Source organism: Saccoglossus kowalevskii, chromosome 17, assembly GCF_978046115.1.
Source record: "Saccoglossus kowalevskii chromosome 17, keSacKowa6.1, whole genome shotgun sequence".
NCBI classification, from domain to species: Eukaryota; Metazoa; Hemichordata; class Enteropneusta; family Harrimaniidae; genus Saccoglossus; species Saccoglossus kowalevskii.
Window position 1 is genome coordinate 16109019 of NC_140657.1, and position 18228 is coordinate 16127246.

The 18228-nt window shown below is 37.5% G+C and overlaps 1 protein-coding gene across 2 annotated transcripts in view; it reads right to left on the reverse strand.

The window, feature by feature from the left end:
- Nucleotides 1–18228, reverse strand: part of LOC146732688 (uncharacterized) — a 77064-nt gene that overhangs the window by 19812 nt on the left and 39024 nt on the right. The window contains exons 1-2 of one of the 2 annotated variants that reach the window (XM_085492200.1): nt 9325–9684; nt 8642–8960 (exon numbers count right to left, since the gene is read on the reverse strand). In XM_085492200.1, the coding sequence (XP_085348326.1) occupies nt 8642–8960; nt 9325–9502 (497 nt within the window). In that variant the 5' untranslated portion in view covers nt 9503–9684. Of the gene's footprint in view, nt 1–8641; nt 8961–9324; nt 9685–18228 lie in introns of those variants that run through there. The other variant, XM_085492201.1, reaches the window with a different exon arrangement.

The window sequence follows — 18228 nt, forward strand, 5'->3', positions numbered from 1 at the left end:
GGACCCAACTAATAACACGTGCTGGGTGGGTAATTTTAAACCCCGGCTTCAAAGATGGAGTGTAGGTAAAACACTATAAGAACGCTAGTACGCATGCGTCCCGGATTTAGCTATACGTATATGCACGCTGGAGAGTTCATTATTTTTTCGAACGAATACTATGTATCCTACTGATTTTATGAGGACACAATATTACTTTTGTAAATATGCACAAATACGCAAAGTTTTCAACCTGTCATATCTGCATACTATAGCTTGAAATGCCCCCCCCCCTCAGAGGATTCCCAATGGGCCAACCCCTAGACGTTGTAACAAGACACCATGTAGCTGATTGTGGTATTTTACTAATATTTACTGTAACACGCCCCGACACAATAGATTGTCATGAAACTATGTCATTTATGAAATACCTGTTGTTTGACGTACACATTTGAAAAAACCGGAAAACTATAACTTAGTTCTAAAGAGAGGAAAAAATACACGAGAAATCAATATGTATGTGTCGCTGTTTAATGTATCCTGTCATTTCGTTCGTTTTCTTACTCAGTTATTGGGTCACTTTTCTCTTTTTCAAATATCTTCCTGTTTAAGGACGTTATTGCAAAGCATACTGTACTCTGTATTCATATTGTCGGAACACCTGTAAGCGTTGAACCATTCAAGCCAGAACATTATCGTTCCACGCATGTGTGTATTTCGTAGAGAAGGGTTATAGAGTGGTGATGTGAGAATGCGCTCCGACGAGCCTTCAGTCGAGCCATTTTCCAGTTAAGATTTGAAAACCTGGCCCACTTACGCCAGTACAACAGATCAAAATTTGCAACTTATTTTCCAATCATATATGGGGAAAGAATCAGGCACTTGAGTGATGTGGTGTTGTCAGTGGGCACGCACTTCTTGAAAACGCCAAATGTTCAAAATGATGTACAATAATTCACGAAGGTTAATAGCACTATATGCAGAAACAAATCGTTTTGCTAAAATGACATCAATTTCAACAAATACGAGTCTTATAGACTGGATTGAAACATTTTTCTAGAATTTAAACTTAATAATGACAAATTTGACATTTTCCAATCAGCCCAGTTAATCCCACAACTATAATCCACTTGTTCTATGCACGAAACATCGTCATCGTGACAATTTAAGAATCTATTTCATCACAGCTCCTACTAATCCGTTGCTTCAAGTAGATCTCGTGTCTATGGAAACGACAGCTAAACTAGATATCCCACGCCAAGCTAGTTGTATATGTGGCTCCTACGATCGGTGTTTAATTACGTTTTCTGGTATAATTTTATTTAACTGCGTATTTCGCAAATTTTGTTATATAAATATTTGATGTTACTGTATAGCCCTTTATTTTTCTAATAACATGCAGATAGCTATCAACTGTTGTTCAAATCAAATTTATCTTTACAGCTGTATAGGCGCTGTTCAGACGTATATACCACACACATCTGAATATGTTACCCCGTGCATATTAATTTGACACTACAAAAAGCATTGAGGCTCAAAAGTCAAAACGTCTTCCAAATCGGCAAAAACGCACGTCCAGTAATATTCATATCGTATTCGCCGGTTAATATCCGAGCATATTGACAACCGTTCATCATTATCAAATGAATTAACGAAGCAGGCGTAATTCAAATAGAGTTGGCTCTGGCCATTCTATTAGAACGCGCTGTTCCACTACAGTGCGTTGCGCGGTGAGATGTGCCCTCTATTGTGACTTCGATCTAGCCGCCGCGTAACTTGATGTGAGCTAGCGAGTATCGCGAGATAAATAATATTTACTTCATTCCTAATTTGCATATTCGAAGACGCTCGGTCGTAGAATGATGTGTCACGACATAATTGCATTCTGGTGTATTAAATATATCCGACACCCGCCATAAATCTATCTACCAAACCCATTACTACAAAATTAAGTGAAATCGTTATGAGAATGTGGATGAAGCTATGGTGGATTTCAGGTAACGATGGCAACGGGGTATTTCGATCACTGGCAGGTGGCAGACGTTATTTTTAGTGTAAAAAATGTTTCCTCCAAGAAATTCGATATTACACATTTTTAGCTGTCCTTTTAATAGAATAGAAGCTTACAAGTATAAACAAAGTGCATTGAGAAATTATGTGTTCACTTCATAAATAATAAAGAAAATGAATAAAGTGTAATGGTTCGAATGAACCAAATCCAAGCCGCTAGTCGGGTTTCCAAAGAAAATATAATGCACTTTGTGATACTAGCATAGAGAAGTGGCATGTAAGTCATAACATGCATATATACGAACAGAAACGTAGTGCTTGTTTCGATCAACCTCATTACGGCGGCCATTTTGAATTGGAATCGCTATGCATTTTTTTAGCATAGCCCACATTTATACAGCCATTTTGGATTGAAATCGCGAGCCAGTTTTTATCATATCCACTCTGACATACATTTGAATTTCACTGTTTTTCTATCACAGAATTTTCGGTCACAACCCTTCTCATTCTGGCCGCCATTTTGAATTGAAATCGTAGTGTCTGTTTCTTTCACAGTCCATCTCACTCTGGCAGCCATTTTAATTTTGCTGTTATTATCACATCCCATTTCAGCCTGACAGCCAGTTTGAATTGAAATCGAAGTGCTTGTTTCCCTATCACAGTCTTCGCTTTTGGCCACCATTTTGAATTAAAATAGTGCGCCCATTGTACATTGTATCTTACCCTGGCGGCCATTTTGAATTTGAAAATGAATGAATACCTGAACCGCAGTTTAGTTATTCCTGTGCTACGTCAAACCCACTACGGTGCGTGAATGACGAAAATATAAAATAAACTCTCAAATTGGGAAGATTTTCTGCTTTCTAATTATAACTGAGAAGTAGGTGGGCGAATAGAGCCACAGGGTTGAATTCGAAGGTAACTGCTAAGAAGATTAATTACACTGTGTTAACAGTGTTTTTAATGATTCGCATTATGTCTACTGCAGGGCTCATCAAGTACGTGAGCAGTTTTGTGAGACAGACAGTACCTAATAATACTCTCAACGAATTTACAGCGGAAATACCATATAGTTTGAATTTTCTGTGAATAAACAACCTATTTGACCTACAGGGTATGCGTTACTAAGCGTGTTGTGGGTCCCATGTCGATGATGCGCAGTCAAGATCGCCACCAGTGGTATAATTCAGAATTGGAATAGGGTCAGTTTCACTCGGGTGACTGTGGTAAAGCAATATTTTGCATGGAATTTAAATTAGGTTTAGACTTATGTTAAAGAAATAATAAACACGACTTGTTGACGGACACGTGTTTTACTGGTCATAATTAAGTCGTCTGCTGCGAAATTTTGTCGATAAAAACCTGAAATTTCCGCCTCCAGGGATCCATTAACTAGCTATATATGGAGTCCCTCCTTTTGAAAATACACCCGGATGTCCGGCGAAATTGGATAGGACGAAGAATGTCCACCTTGCCATATCCTGGACGAAATAAATTGTAAGCTGTACACGATAATCGTGTTAGTGAATGAGTAATCCTGTCGATAAGGGAGTTAAATTCGTTGCAGTATTCGAGGTGGCGGTAATTGAACTGCCGATAATTTACTTATTAGGGGTCGTTGTACGGATTATACAGGAATGAAAACAATCAGTTCGACGAAATAAGTAATTCAGTAATTCTGTTTTAATTCAACGTTCTAGGCCAGTCAAAACAAAACAATGCAATTTAATAAGTACTTCTATGACTTATGTAAACGCTGCAGGTGTTTGTAAATAACGCTTTTCTCGAATGTCGTCTGCAACAGTTTCCCGCGCGATTTTTCCCGCGCAGACAATTTTTAAATTCAAATCTCGCTTATTGAATAAAGTCGTCAGGGACGGGACCGAAATGGGATGTTCGTTACAAGTCGAATGTGTCCAAGCAAATAGTTAATATTGTACGCATATTATAAAATATGTTTAAATTATTGTTGTCCAGAGAAAATTATCCCGGAGCACAATAAAATACGTGGGAAAAAATAACGACGGTCACATACCGCTTCGTATCGTAAAATTTAATCTTCAAAGGATTATGAATTCTGACAGTAAAAAATGAGAAATTTGTGAATGCCCAATTTAACATGACACAGTGAAAGACAGGAAAATGAAATGTATAGCCGCGGTTTAGGGTGGACATTGCGCGGATTAATATGTCTATGACGGATAAAGATCGGCAAGTAAATTCAACGCACGTTATGTCGTAAAAAGCAGTAAGCTACCTCAGTTGAATATTAATGTCACAGACGACATGGTATGATGTCGTAGTCACGGTCTCTAAAGATCGGCCATTTTGAATTTACATGCTATTGGCACTGAGTACACCACGTAATCGACGGATTATTTACACTTTTCATGTACTTCTGTCTACATGTGTGTTATTTTATGGCAACTGATAGACAATGGAACATTATAATTCTTTTTTTTCTGCATGCTCATATAAAATTTGAAATAAGACGCGTTCATCACACTCGAGGTACATACATATATATTTATTTAATCCATTGATGCATATTCCCGAGGGAGGATAACCCATTCTAAAGGCTCAAATGGGATGCCATGTTAGTACTAAATACGGAATTGTTTTTATCTTGATTCAAAAAACCGTCACATACTGTGCATTGAAAAAAAAAACTATTAAACTTTGTCGAAATGTAAAGTGAATGAGTGGAAGTTTCACAGGTTATGATGGAAATCAATTTTCAGCGGGAGTCTTAAAAGGCTTGTTATGTATGGGATAAATAATTCAAAGGACAAGTCTAGAGACGATCGAGAAAAGAAGTGACGTAGCACAGGTGATGTACTACTCCTCCTGTGACGTAAGTGACCTTGAATATTTATGAAAGGGTGTGTCCAAATCGTGTGTTTTAACTGAAAATTCACGGTGTGGGTAAAATAAATAAAATAAAATAAACGTATTGCGTGGCGGTACGCGGAGTTTTATCATAGTCATGAGGTTCTTTCTCCAAGGCAATGCAATGAAAAGCGCCTAAACTTGGATCTAATCGCACGACTAACATAAGTATGTTCAAATTCAACTTGACACCGCTATTCGGATGCATTACTTTATCAAATTCTGTTTTTTTTAATCTATTAGCGATTTTCTGTGTGTATGTCGACATCAATGCACTGAAGTGCCCAACAAGAGTCGCGATAAATTACTACTCGAGCGGGCAAAGAGAATTTGTGTAATTTGCATAACATCTAACACGTGGTCAACCCCGGGGATCAATTGTATTATTTATATACGGCTATGAAAGGCACCAACGAGGAACCAGAATTCTAAAAAAAAAAAAACACCCCTTGAAACAGTCAGTAAAAAAACACACCCCGGTACCGATAGTTCAAAATCATAGTAAAATGAAAATATCATTGCCACATATTACACATAATGTATTGAACTCCTGGGTGTCTCGTATACCCCCCCCCCCGCCCAACAGTCGGGGGTCTTAACCAATTACTGATGTGCACAGGTCAGTCCGAATAACACACTCTTTCAGAAAGTAGTGTTACATTTCTAGCGACCAGATCATAGATGTACCGTAATATTATTATTTCTTAATATCGGCAGTTATCACAGATAGTGGCAACGTACATGTACAATATTAAACATCGTGTATTATACTTCAAGACTATATACGCCGCTCCCAGTCGTCGCTCCGAGAGGAAGCCGTGTTACAAAAAAAAAAACATCGCACCAGTCGACCTGCTATTTTCAACTATGTTTATTTTTTTGCGAGAATTTAATTCAGTAACCAAACATTTTTATGTGCTTTTAATTTGAAAAAAAAACATCAAATTAAACCATTTTCTAAAATTTATAAAAAAATATTAACGGTATACAACTACCTGCATGTATTATGATAAAATAAGAAATTGTTCAATTTATTCAAATTTACATTGTGTTATATATTATGTGAAATGATTAACACTGAGCCCAACGTATATAAATCTTAAATATAGTAATATAATATAATAAAAACGTTCTTTTGACAGGAATGAAGGACATTCCCAGTCATAAAACGATGTTGCTTGCATTCATTAATGTTGAGCTGTTTAGTAATATACATGTTCGTTGATTAGTGAGTTCAGATGTACATGTTCGACTGACGCCATCTTTGTGCTTATCATGCTTAATTCAAATTATCATAAATACGAAGATACATCTAGCATATGAATATGGTCAATAATAGGCAGCATACAACGCGAATAACTGTGACGTCATAGTCGTTACCGATTCAATGAATGTTTCGGCAACGTAACAACTAACATGAATGTAGTTTTTACAGAAATCAATCAACATCGCCGAGAACTAAGAGAATAGAGACAGGAGTACGAGGTCTTTATTTTTAAGTAACAAGAACTAGCTTGAAGGTGGGGGTCTCGTGGATAAGTGAAAGATATTAAGCATTCAAAATATCACATTATTCTTGACTGCGTGGGAATATAATTTCCACAAACCCAGAATCCACGTTTACGATGATTTTTTTTTATAAACTGTAAAAAACGATTTGAAAACATTTGACCGCCGTGACTGCGATATACGCCGACCGTCATTGGATAAGGCAAGCGCTTCGCGGAATAAACCAGTACCAGCGGCCATTCTTTTGGCGAATCACGGCTCCTTAATTATAAATAGAATGAAACTCGTTTATAAATATTTATAAACTGTTTATAAAATAGAGTTACATCTTTATAGAAAGCATAGTGTGTGTTATTTATAATATTCTACTAAATTGATTTATCACGGGTTACTGAAAATGGCGGCTGAAAAAACGCACGAAAAGCAAACAATATGATTAAACAAACTATTGAGAAGCATCGAATAATTTATTTTTGCATTAAGGATATAATTCATGGCGATGATGTCACGTTTTTTCTATAAGCTACAGTATCTCGTTTATCATTCACGGCACTTCCCTCCCCCCCCCCCCTAGATGTTCGGTGTGAGCAGACGACGTCACTCTCGGGTTCGTAAATTGTTGATGAATGATGACAAATCCTTATCTTTTACTGTTCGGAGAAAGGGTGGAAAAAAGTATTTGCATCTGATAAAAAAAACGGTAAAGAAGACTTTCTGTTTAAAAGATGAAATTATATTGGCCTTGTGTGCCTATTATGTTTAGAACTCTCCTACTATATCGTGTTATTCAAATTCTGCTCGTCTCAGATGAATACACATTCCTCTTAGAATACAACTATATTTGAAGTTAATTTACTTTTTTTAACATTCCCAGAAAAGAATTTACTGAATTTCTTTCAAAATATCACTGTACAGCTATCAGTGCATTATTTGGTCTTCCTGTGTAATGATGGTTCCGTGAACACAAACTGAAAATACAGTCACGGTACACGTGCGATGACACTCAATTTGCATAACAATGCACGGCTTTGGAGCATGATACGAATGCCCGAGTTCGATATTGATCTCTTAGATAATTTTTCACAGCTAGCGTCACGTAATACTATTAAACCGGCAGCATAATATAACACTTAAGTAACAATAATTTTGTCGTGAAAACATGTATTCTTTCTTAATTTGATGACCGACGTTGTCCGCCAGCTGGAGCGGCATCATCACCTCGGGTGACATTTTAATGTTTCAATTCACAATGAATTAATTAAATGCAACCTGTCCCCACAAGGCGAGACTTGGTCGCGATTAAAATAAAATAGACGTTCTCGTGGGTACGCTCATTTAAATCGTCCCCACGAAGTAATTAATTGGACAAAAATTATTATTGTTATCTTTTCATGATGAATTTTTCGATCACGTGCTATTTTTAATATATAATCATCACAATGTGCGGAACCAGTACATTTTACGTTTTAATTTGGCTGTAAGCTAGACTGACTCTGCGTAATATTAAAACGTTCATATTTATCACGGTAAATAACACGGTCCACGCACCATTTCAATAGCATGTCCTTGAACGCAAATTGAAACAATAATAGTCGACTTATTTCTGATTAAATTCGACAATTTCCATCTGATTTTTTTTTTTACTTTTTTTTCTCTTAGCCGCGAGCTATTCCTGTTTAAAAAGATACACGGAATCGAATGACGTATCTGAAAATATCCTTGCCTCGCTGTATTATCATAATACGGCGGAGTAAAGTGTGTTATGAATGGGGGCCAGCGAAGGTGAGTTACCTACATTATGCGGAACTCGCGATCGCGCTCATCATACTCGGCAGTCGTTTTTTTTTTTTTTTAAATAAACACGCGAACAGAAACTATTATTGACTTGGTTCTAAAAACAGACCAATTAACGTCTATGTGTATATTAAATTATTGTCAGGATATATGATGTAATAAAAAATGTACGTCGCGTGAAGATGAGATCTTGTGTATTTGATAAAGGTAAAATGAAGGTGTCATCGAGGATTCTGTTCTTAATACTAAGTATTCATGTCGGCCACATAATATTTAGATGTAACCTAGATATGCACGTGACGACGATGGCGCGTGGGATCGTCGATATAACAATGTCTCGGGGCGTGTGGTCGTGGAGAAGGGCTCTCCGTTTATTTGTAATATTTTGGTGGGGTTATTTTTAATAATAACAATGATGATGATAATGATAATAATACTGTGTCAATGTGACCATACTCACTCATTCTCTCTTTGTATATGATTCAGTTTATCAGAGGATCGCTGTTTCCATTTTTCAGCGGCAAGTGCTGCATCTTTGTAGGACACATCTGCATTTCTTCGGTAAAATCTTAGGTCACTAGGCGAAGTTCCCGGTGATCGTTCCCTGGGGCTCAGACCAGGTTCGTAATCCCTATCCAAGCTATGTTGGCTTGAATGTGGTGATACCCCAGTGAGGCTTCCGCGCCTGCGCGATTCCTCTGGCGAGAGACGGGGAGAGTCGTACTGACGGTTGACGGCAAGCATAGCGGCGGCTCTCGCGCCAGGTGCTCCGACGGCGGCTACAATAAACCAAAAAGAAACAAATACACACCATTAATAATATAATTTCAGGAAATAATGCCTACCTGTTGGAATTGAAAGATGGTGGCCCCATGGTAACTGATTATGCAAATAAGATGCAGTAGAGGAAGAAGAAAAAAAAAGATTCTGACAGCCATTTCAAGACGATTAAAAGAAAACACACAAGGTGTCCCAAATAAACGTGTAAAGTTCCAGGTTTTCCCCTAAAACGACGAGAAAAACAATTTCCATTTCCTACAGCAGAGATAATTCCTAAAATCATGACACATATGACAACGGTGATGGAGACAACAGCCATGTGGCTTGAAAGGATCTTGGAATCGTAACGTGAATCAGACGTACATTCTCCATCGAGGTGGTGTTCCCGGAGTTCCCGCTGTCGCTCTCTTTCCTCTCTCCGGTCCTTTCGATCCTTCCGATCTTTTTCCACGTCTCGCTTGGCTGCCGCTGCCGCTTTTGCTGCCGTCTCCCGATGTTGACGGGCCCTCGATATAAGCGGCCGTGTCCATCTTGCCCGCATCGTGGCTCCGAGTTAGATATCTTTGATCAAAGAGGATGTAGACCCATTCTCGTATTGTATATGCAGGAAATGTGTAATGGGTATAGCCGAGTAGCTCACTAACGGCCCTGCCTCATCCTACGTCGCTGATGCGAAACTGCATAAATGACTTCCACTGATTTGACCCTCACAAGTATGAACTCGCGAACTTTACCCTCATTTGCAACATCTTAAGACGTCGAATCAGAGTGAGAAGCTGCCCGAGACGGCGCCTACGAGTATAGGGTTTGCACCCCCGTGATGGCTTCGTCACAATCGAAGATTGAGTGAAACGCGAGGGGGAATGTAATTTAAATAATTTGTCGACTTTGTCGTCTCGGCTTTGCATAAAACACGTTTTTGTTACCCACAAGATGACACCCCAGGTTGCTCCCCTGTTCCTAACCAATCTATCTTCATTTCATTCACATTTAATGCAATTTCTTGTGTTTTAATAAAAAGTATAATATCGCCATTAATTCTGTACTTTAGGCATGATTTACAGGGGGGTTCAACCCGGATTAGCTCCAAGACCGAGATGGACGGAGAAACAGCGCATGCGCTAACATATAATTTTTACGGATTTTAAGTGAACGCGGTGACTCAACCTTGATGTAATTCTCAGTACTCGGGGGAAAGATCAGAGAAGAAATTTGATTCTATACGACAAATTAAAAATTGCAATTAGCGCAACAGTTAGACATTATCTTGCCACCTGCCATGGAAACCCGACGTTTATTCAGTCGTGCAAATACACAAAAATAATAAAATCCATCGCATCTCCCTTATTTCTTCTTATAAAACTGTCAAATAGACAATTTTTCGTTCATTGCGAGACCCCGCATTATGTATGCGTGAAATCGAATATAAAAACAGGACATACAAAGAACATAATGTTGTAGTGACGCCGCGCGTAGTTAGACAAACGCTAAACTATTTTCGGGGGCATTTCCTTCCTCGCTTAATAGTTGTGTTATCTCCATTTGGTGACGGCCAATGTAGCTGAAGTAAGTTTATCTCAAAGCCATATTCCTTCTTTAAACTCGGCATTTAGGCAATGGACTATGAAAACAGAAATTCAAGCTAAAGATCTAATCATTCGATTTTTTTTGACGTCCGATCCGCGCATTTCACGCATTGTGTGAGATCTCGAAGTGTGCGGAGACTCATCTATCGAACATGAGTGACTATTATTATGAGTGCAAAGCGCTGTAAACACATTATTGTTAATCACAACAAACCGCTTAAATGAGAATATAAACAGTAAACAATGCATAATGTGGATCATAATCGCGAATAGCAATGATTCCACCGCCGTTTTACACCGACAATGTTCCAAACTAACGCGGGTCGGTGGAAAACAATGACTTTGTGCGCGTAGCAAAATGACCCGACAATGAGGTTGGTCGTGGTCACGTGGTGCTATGGATGTCCGGGGAACAACAACTTCATTTGAATAATAACAGCATTAACGTGTGTTCCACTTAATATTACCAATGAATTGTAAATTCATTATAAATAAATTACACAATGCTTTTTCAAAACACACATGACTTGTTTGTTGCCTAGCAATCATTCGTGATTATTTGAACGGACCACTTTGGGCGTCCTCAATCTGGTGATCTTAGTGTGTTTAAGGATGTAGTAGAGGTAATTGCTATAGCACATTTCTGAAGTAACATAATCTTTGAATCCCATCAAGTTATATATTTTTAGAAAGCTTATTTTTCAAATAATATAAAATAAATATTCCAACAAAAAATGGTACCGTGTAATCACGTAATCACTGTGCAAATAGAGAGGTGTTATTTTTGAAGAAACCGGAATAAGGCCACAGAAATGATGTTTGCAGTACTTAGAGATACTATAAAAGGTTTGAATTCAATTTCCCAATTCATCTAATGTTGCGTGACCTAGATGTTTATCTCATAACACTTTTTAAAAACATCGTCAATGTTGTTTTGAAATATGATACCCCGTGTCAGAGTTCATAAAGGGGAGAGTTGTGTCGTATTTTCTAAAGTCAAAGTGGTAGACAAACCATCTTTGCCAGATTTCATAAACAGCTATTAGAGAATACCTATGCCAAAAATCACCATCGTGGAGCAGCTGAGAGTCGAGATCAACTCTCTAAGACTAACCCCAAATACCGATGTTTTCTTATGCGTGAAAAATAACTAAAACATAAAACATAAAACACAATGTATCTCAGATTTACTCAAAATGTATTACCCTCTTAAACCATCGCTACAGTTGTTGTTGTTTTTAGTTAAATGCATGTTTTATATATTCTTATAAGAGAATGGTGGAAAAAAGTAAATTTGATATTTTCAACGACAGAACCTCTACTACATCCTTAAATGATAACGCTCGTCCTTTCGGGAATCTAATTTGATCCCTGTTGTACCGTGATTTGCACCGATTACATGCATGAGTTGGTTCAAGGTCTCGCAACACATTTTAATATCTCTATACACGATTGCAACACAAACATGTCCAGCATAGACTTGCATACAATGTGTCTCAAGTAGCTATAGCTCAGAAAAACAGAGACATGTACAATATTATTTCAACACTGATGTTGGCAACATTGGACTGAACCTGAATTAGTCACACTAATGTTAGCAAAATTGGACTGAACCTGAATTAGTCACACTAATGTTGGCAACATTGAACTGAACCTGAATTAGTCACACTAATGTTGGCAACATTGGACTGAACCTGAATCAGTCACACTATTGTTGGCAACATTAAACTGAACCTGAATCAGTCACACTAATGTTGGCAACATTGAACTGAACCTGAATTACTCACACTAATGTTGGCAACATTGAACTGAACCTGAATCAGTCACACTATTGTTGGCAACATTGAACTGAACCTGAATTACTCACACTAATGTTGGCAACATTGAACTGAACCTGAATTAGTCACACTAATGTTGGCAACATTGAACTGAACCTGAATTACTCACACTAATGTTGGCAACATTGAACTGAAGCTGAATTAGTCACACTAATGTTGGCAACATTGAACTGAACCTGAATTAGTCACACTAATGTTGGCAACATTGAACTGAACCTGAATTAGTCACACTAATGTTGGCAACATTGAACTGAACCTGAATTAGTCACACTAATGTTGGCAACATTGAACTGAACCTGAATTAGTCACACTAATATTGGCAACAGTGAACTGAACCTGAATTAGTCACACTAATGTTGGCAACATTGAACTGAACCTGAATTAGTCACACTAATGTTGGCAACATTGAACTGAACCTGAATTAGTCACACTAATATTGGCAACATTGAACTGAACCTGAATCAGTCACACTAATGTTGGCAACATTGGACTGAACCTGAATTAGTCACACTAATGTTGGCAACATTGAACTGAACCTGAATTACTCACACTAATGTTGGCAACATTGAACTGAACCTGAATTAGTCACACTAATGTTGGCAACATTGAACTGAACCTGAATTAGTCACACTAATGTTGGCAACATTGAACTGAACCTGAATTAGTCACACTAATGTTGGCAACATTGAACTGAACCTGAATTACTCACACTAATGTTGGCAACATTGAACTGAACCTGAATTAGTCACACTAATATTGGCAACAGTGAACTGAACCTGAATTAGTCACACTAATATTGGCAACATTGAACTGAACCTGAATCAGTCACACTAATGTTGGCAACATTGGACTGAAGCTGAATTAGTCACACTAATGTTGGCAACATTGAACTGAACCTGAATTACTCACACTAATGTTGGCAACATTGAACTGAACCTGAATTAGTCACACTAATGTTGGCAACATTGAACTGAACCTGAATTAGTCACACTAATGTTGGCAACATTGAACTGAACCTGAATTACTCACACTAATGTTGGCAACATTGAACTGAACCTGAATTAGTCACACTAATGTTGGCAACATTGAACTGAACCTGAATTAGTCACACTAATGTTGGCAACATTGCACTGAAGCTGAATCAGCCACACTAATGTTGGCAACATTGCACTGAACCTGAATTAGTCACACTAATGTTGGCAACATTGAACTGAACCTGAATTAGTCACACTAATGTTGGCAACATTGAACTGAACCTGAATTAGTCACACTAATGTTGGCAACATTGAACTGAAGTTGAATCAGCCACACTAATGTTGGCAACATTGAACTGAACCTGAATTAGTCACACTAATGTTGGCAACATTGCACTGAAGTTGAATCAGCCACACTAATGTTGGCAACATTGAACTGAACCTGAATTAGTCACACTAATGTTGGCAACAGTGAACTGAAGTTGAATCAGCCACACTAATGTTGGCAACATTGAACTGAACCTGAATTAGTCACACTAATGTTGGCAACATTGCACTGAAGTTGAATCAGCCACACTAATGTTGGCAACATTGAACTGAACCTGAATTAGTCACACTAATGTTGGCAACAGTGAACTGAAGTTGAATCAGCCACACTAATGTTGGCAACATTGAACTGAACCTGAATCAGTCACACTAATGTTGGCAACATTGCACTGAAGTTGAATCAGTCACACTAAATCCATCTTTTTTGATGTTGCATGCAACCTAGCTTTCTGTTACGCAGCGTTAGACCATAACTACTTTAATACCAAACCCAGATAAAGACAGGAGGCAAGTATCTTTGTTAAAACACAGGTTATAAGTTAGCGAATAGACATATGGCAGTGGCGGCGACACCGGGGGACGGGCGTCAGTGGGGTTGTCGCCCCTCCAAAATCAAGCTGAAACCTTTGTGTCAGATCAATTTTCCCCTCAAACTGCAGGAAATAGAGTTTCAAATGATCTAGATTTCAGATCTAGCCCCCTCAAGCCAAATTTCGTGCCGCCGTCCCTGGACGGCATACCAGCTAACTACAACACGCACTACATATATTGCACTGTCCACGGGGATCAAAGCGATCCAATTAAAAGAAGAATATATTGTCTCAAAATTTACATCGAGTCGAACTGAAGAATATGGGGGTCATGGACTAATGGCTTATTTAGATTTTACAAAAGGTATTGGTAATTTCAAGTGTATTTTTTTTATAATGTTTTGATAATATTCAATTTCGGCGAAACTTTCATTGGGCGAGTTGAAACGTTTTATACAAATATTAAGTTGTTTCATTACCGGGGGTAACAGTATTAGTCCCTTTAAGCTACACATAGTTGTTAGGCAAGGCTGTATACATCTCTTTTTATCATTTGAATCGAATTATTAGTAATCCTAATTAGAATTGATTCATTTGCCTTTGGGACAAACGCAAAATACTCTGCTTTTGTAGATGATATGACAATTAAAGCATAATTAGAACAACTAGTTTCTTAATACAGTGGCCCCTCGCTAAGTCGCGCCTCGGTAAGTCGCGATTCGGCTAAGTCGCGGGTACTTGGATGGCTCCCAAAATTTCTATTGTGTTTTGACAGCAATTTTGAAGTACAAAGACTAATGTTTCGTGGCATAGTGTTTTTAACTAACCGTTAAAGAGACAACTTAACACCCACTGTCCGTCAATTGCTGAGACGCAATGAGCAACAGTGGCCTTACTCAAGGTGTCAACAGGGGTGTCGAGTAGTGACCGAAAATAACAAAATAATCAACGCAATGTTTACAGCAAACATAATCATGATTTTATTCGAATACTGCCTGACACATGTGATGATACATCAATTAACTAAACCGAGGGTTTATATGTGCTTTTTATATGTTTTTCAATGCACGACCTCCCTCTTTCACGACGTCCCTCGGTAAGTCGCGGCCCTCGATAAGTCGCGGTTTTTGCTTGGATCCCAACACCCGCGACTTAGCGAGGGGCCACTGTATTGTTATGCAAATTTTTAATATTTTTTTTTCAAGAGCGTTACGTATGTGTAAAAGGGGCGTCAGTATGCTGGGCACTAGTTAATACATTTTTAGTTGTCTGAGATAATACGCACACCATACACGAGAAAGAATTTTTCGTTTGACCACATATTTCTGTATTTTGAGTACGTTTTTCAATTCAGTAATAATAGTTGATAATTATGGGCCATGTAAAATGTCATAATAAGATACATGTATATAAACTTTACGGAACATAGTACTAATTTCTTGTTAGCTCTGTGTTGGGATCAATGGAGTTTAACAATGTATACAGGTCACATCTGTTTTTTCTTTTACGCCGGCGTAAAGAAACGCAATAAACAGATAGGAACACGGTTTAAGTCTCAATATTGATAAAAACAGCGCCGTTGATAGTTGTAAAAATGATGTGGTTTGGGAGTTTCCATGGGTATGCTTGCCTTGCATTAATCCAAATAGGCTTCATAGTGTCCACATATTCAGGAACAGGAACGAAACTTAAAGGGCGGCAGTCGTCGTGTCGCGTCCTGTTTGATATGGGACTCATAGCGACGTATACAACGCATGTAAAATACATTGTTTATTTACATGAAATTCGAACACGCGCTGCGCGACGACCACCGCGCTTTAAATTAAGAAATATAACAATTAAATTGAAATTTTGAAATCTAGAGGCTTGACATCTTAGGACAAAGCACTCCAGGTAGAGTGTTTTGATACATCTCAAATGATTGTTATCGTGAGTAGGCAATATTTGGTAATTAATGTCCTAAATAACTAGTCACATACTGTATCAAACCATGTACTGCATGCGCACCTAATCATTTAGTTTCACGTCACGACACGCATTTCCTTCGTCGGGCACAAGGCATCCAAAGATAGCCAGCCTTCTTCAGACCCTTCTTCAGAAGCACACATTTTTTAAGCGTCTTTTGGTCAAACCTTCTAGCTATTTTGAATAGTTAACAGTTACAGATATTGACTGGAAAACAATAGTAAGGAAAAAGTCCAGAGAGAAATAGCAAAGATATTGACTGGAAAACAATAGCAAGGAAAACGTCTAGAGGGAAATAGCAAAGATATTGACTAGAAAGCCATAGTAAAGAAATTGATCGAAAAGCATTTAAGGATATTGACTGGAAGCAACTATGGTTTGAATCAAAAGAAGTAGCTAGTGCATCAAAAGTTGCATAATATACGATACAAGATTCTGTACAAATTCTCGCAACAAATGCATTTTTAAATCGAATATTTGACAATGATGAGTGTCACAAATGCAATGAGACAACACACATTTGGTGCGATAGTGTGTCAGGGGCAATGTTTTTATAAATATAAATTAATTCTATGTATTTATGGACAAATATGACTTCTGAGAAAATTGTTATTATTATTTACATCAACGTCTACATCAATAAACATCAAACACGTTTAAGCTGTTATAGCACTGCATAAGTGCACAGCAAAACGTGGGCAGGATTGGATACGCCAGTATTGAATTACTTTTACTTAAAATCAAATCGTTTGCTATACAGCGATCGTAATTTTTTTTCTTTTTATCTTTTGAAAAATATCAGATACAACTAACTACGTTTTGAATTTATATGAATGACAAGCAGCTCATTAATTTCCATATATATATATATATATATATATATATATATATATATATATATATATATATATATATATATATATATATATATATATATATATAAAATACAATCATTAAAATGAACGGCACTGTTATGTATGAATTGTGTAATGGCTAAAATAATACATACCTCGAAATACGTAAACACAAATTTGAAAAATGTACTTATTTTCCCATTCTGGTAACCCGAAAAATGCATATTCTTCAATTCTGGTAACCCGTAATGTACCTATTTTCTAATCGGGTAACTCATTATATATTTATTTTCTTATTCTGGTAACCCGTAATGTATCTATTACCCAATCTGGTAATCCATAATATACATATTCTCCAAAAAACCTGGTAACTCGTAATATGCATATTAATATTTTCTCAATCTGGTAACCCATAATGTGCCTTTTTCCCCAACTTGGTAACCCATAATATACCCATTTTCCCATTCTTGTAACCCGTGATGTACACATTTCCCATTCTGGTAAACCGTAATGTTGGCATTTCCCGTTCTGGTAACCCCTAATTGTACATATTTTCCTATTCTGGTAACCCATAATGTGCATATTTTCCAATCTGGTGACTCATTATGTATCTATTTTCTTACTCTGGTAACACGTAATGTACCTCTTTCCCAATCTGGTAATTCATAATATACCCATTTTCCCATTTTTTTAACCCGTGATGTACACATTTCCCATTCTGGTAAACCGTAATGTTGGCATTTCCCGTTCTGGTAACCCCTAATTGTACATATTTTCCTATTCTGGTAACCCATAATGTGCATATTTTCCAATCTGGTGACTCATTATGTATCTATTCTCTTACTCTGGTAACACGCAATGTACCTCTTTCCCAATCTGGTAATTCATAATATACCCATTTTCCCATTCTTTTAACCGGTGATGTACATATTTCCGTATTATGATAACCCATAATGTATCTATATTCCATTCTGATAAATCGTGGCGCACCTATTTTCTAGTAACCCGTACTGTACTCATTTTCCTATCCTGGTAACCAGTAATGTCTATATTTTCCTATTTTAGTAGCCTGTAGTGTATTTTTCCCCCATTCTAGTAACCCGTACTGTACTCATTTTCCTATCCTGGTAACCAGTAATGTCTATATTTTCCTATTTTAGTAGCCTGTAGTGTATTTTTTCCCCATTCTAGTA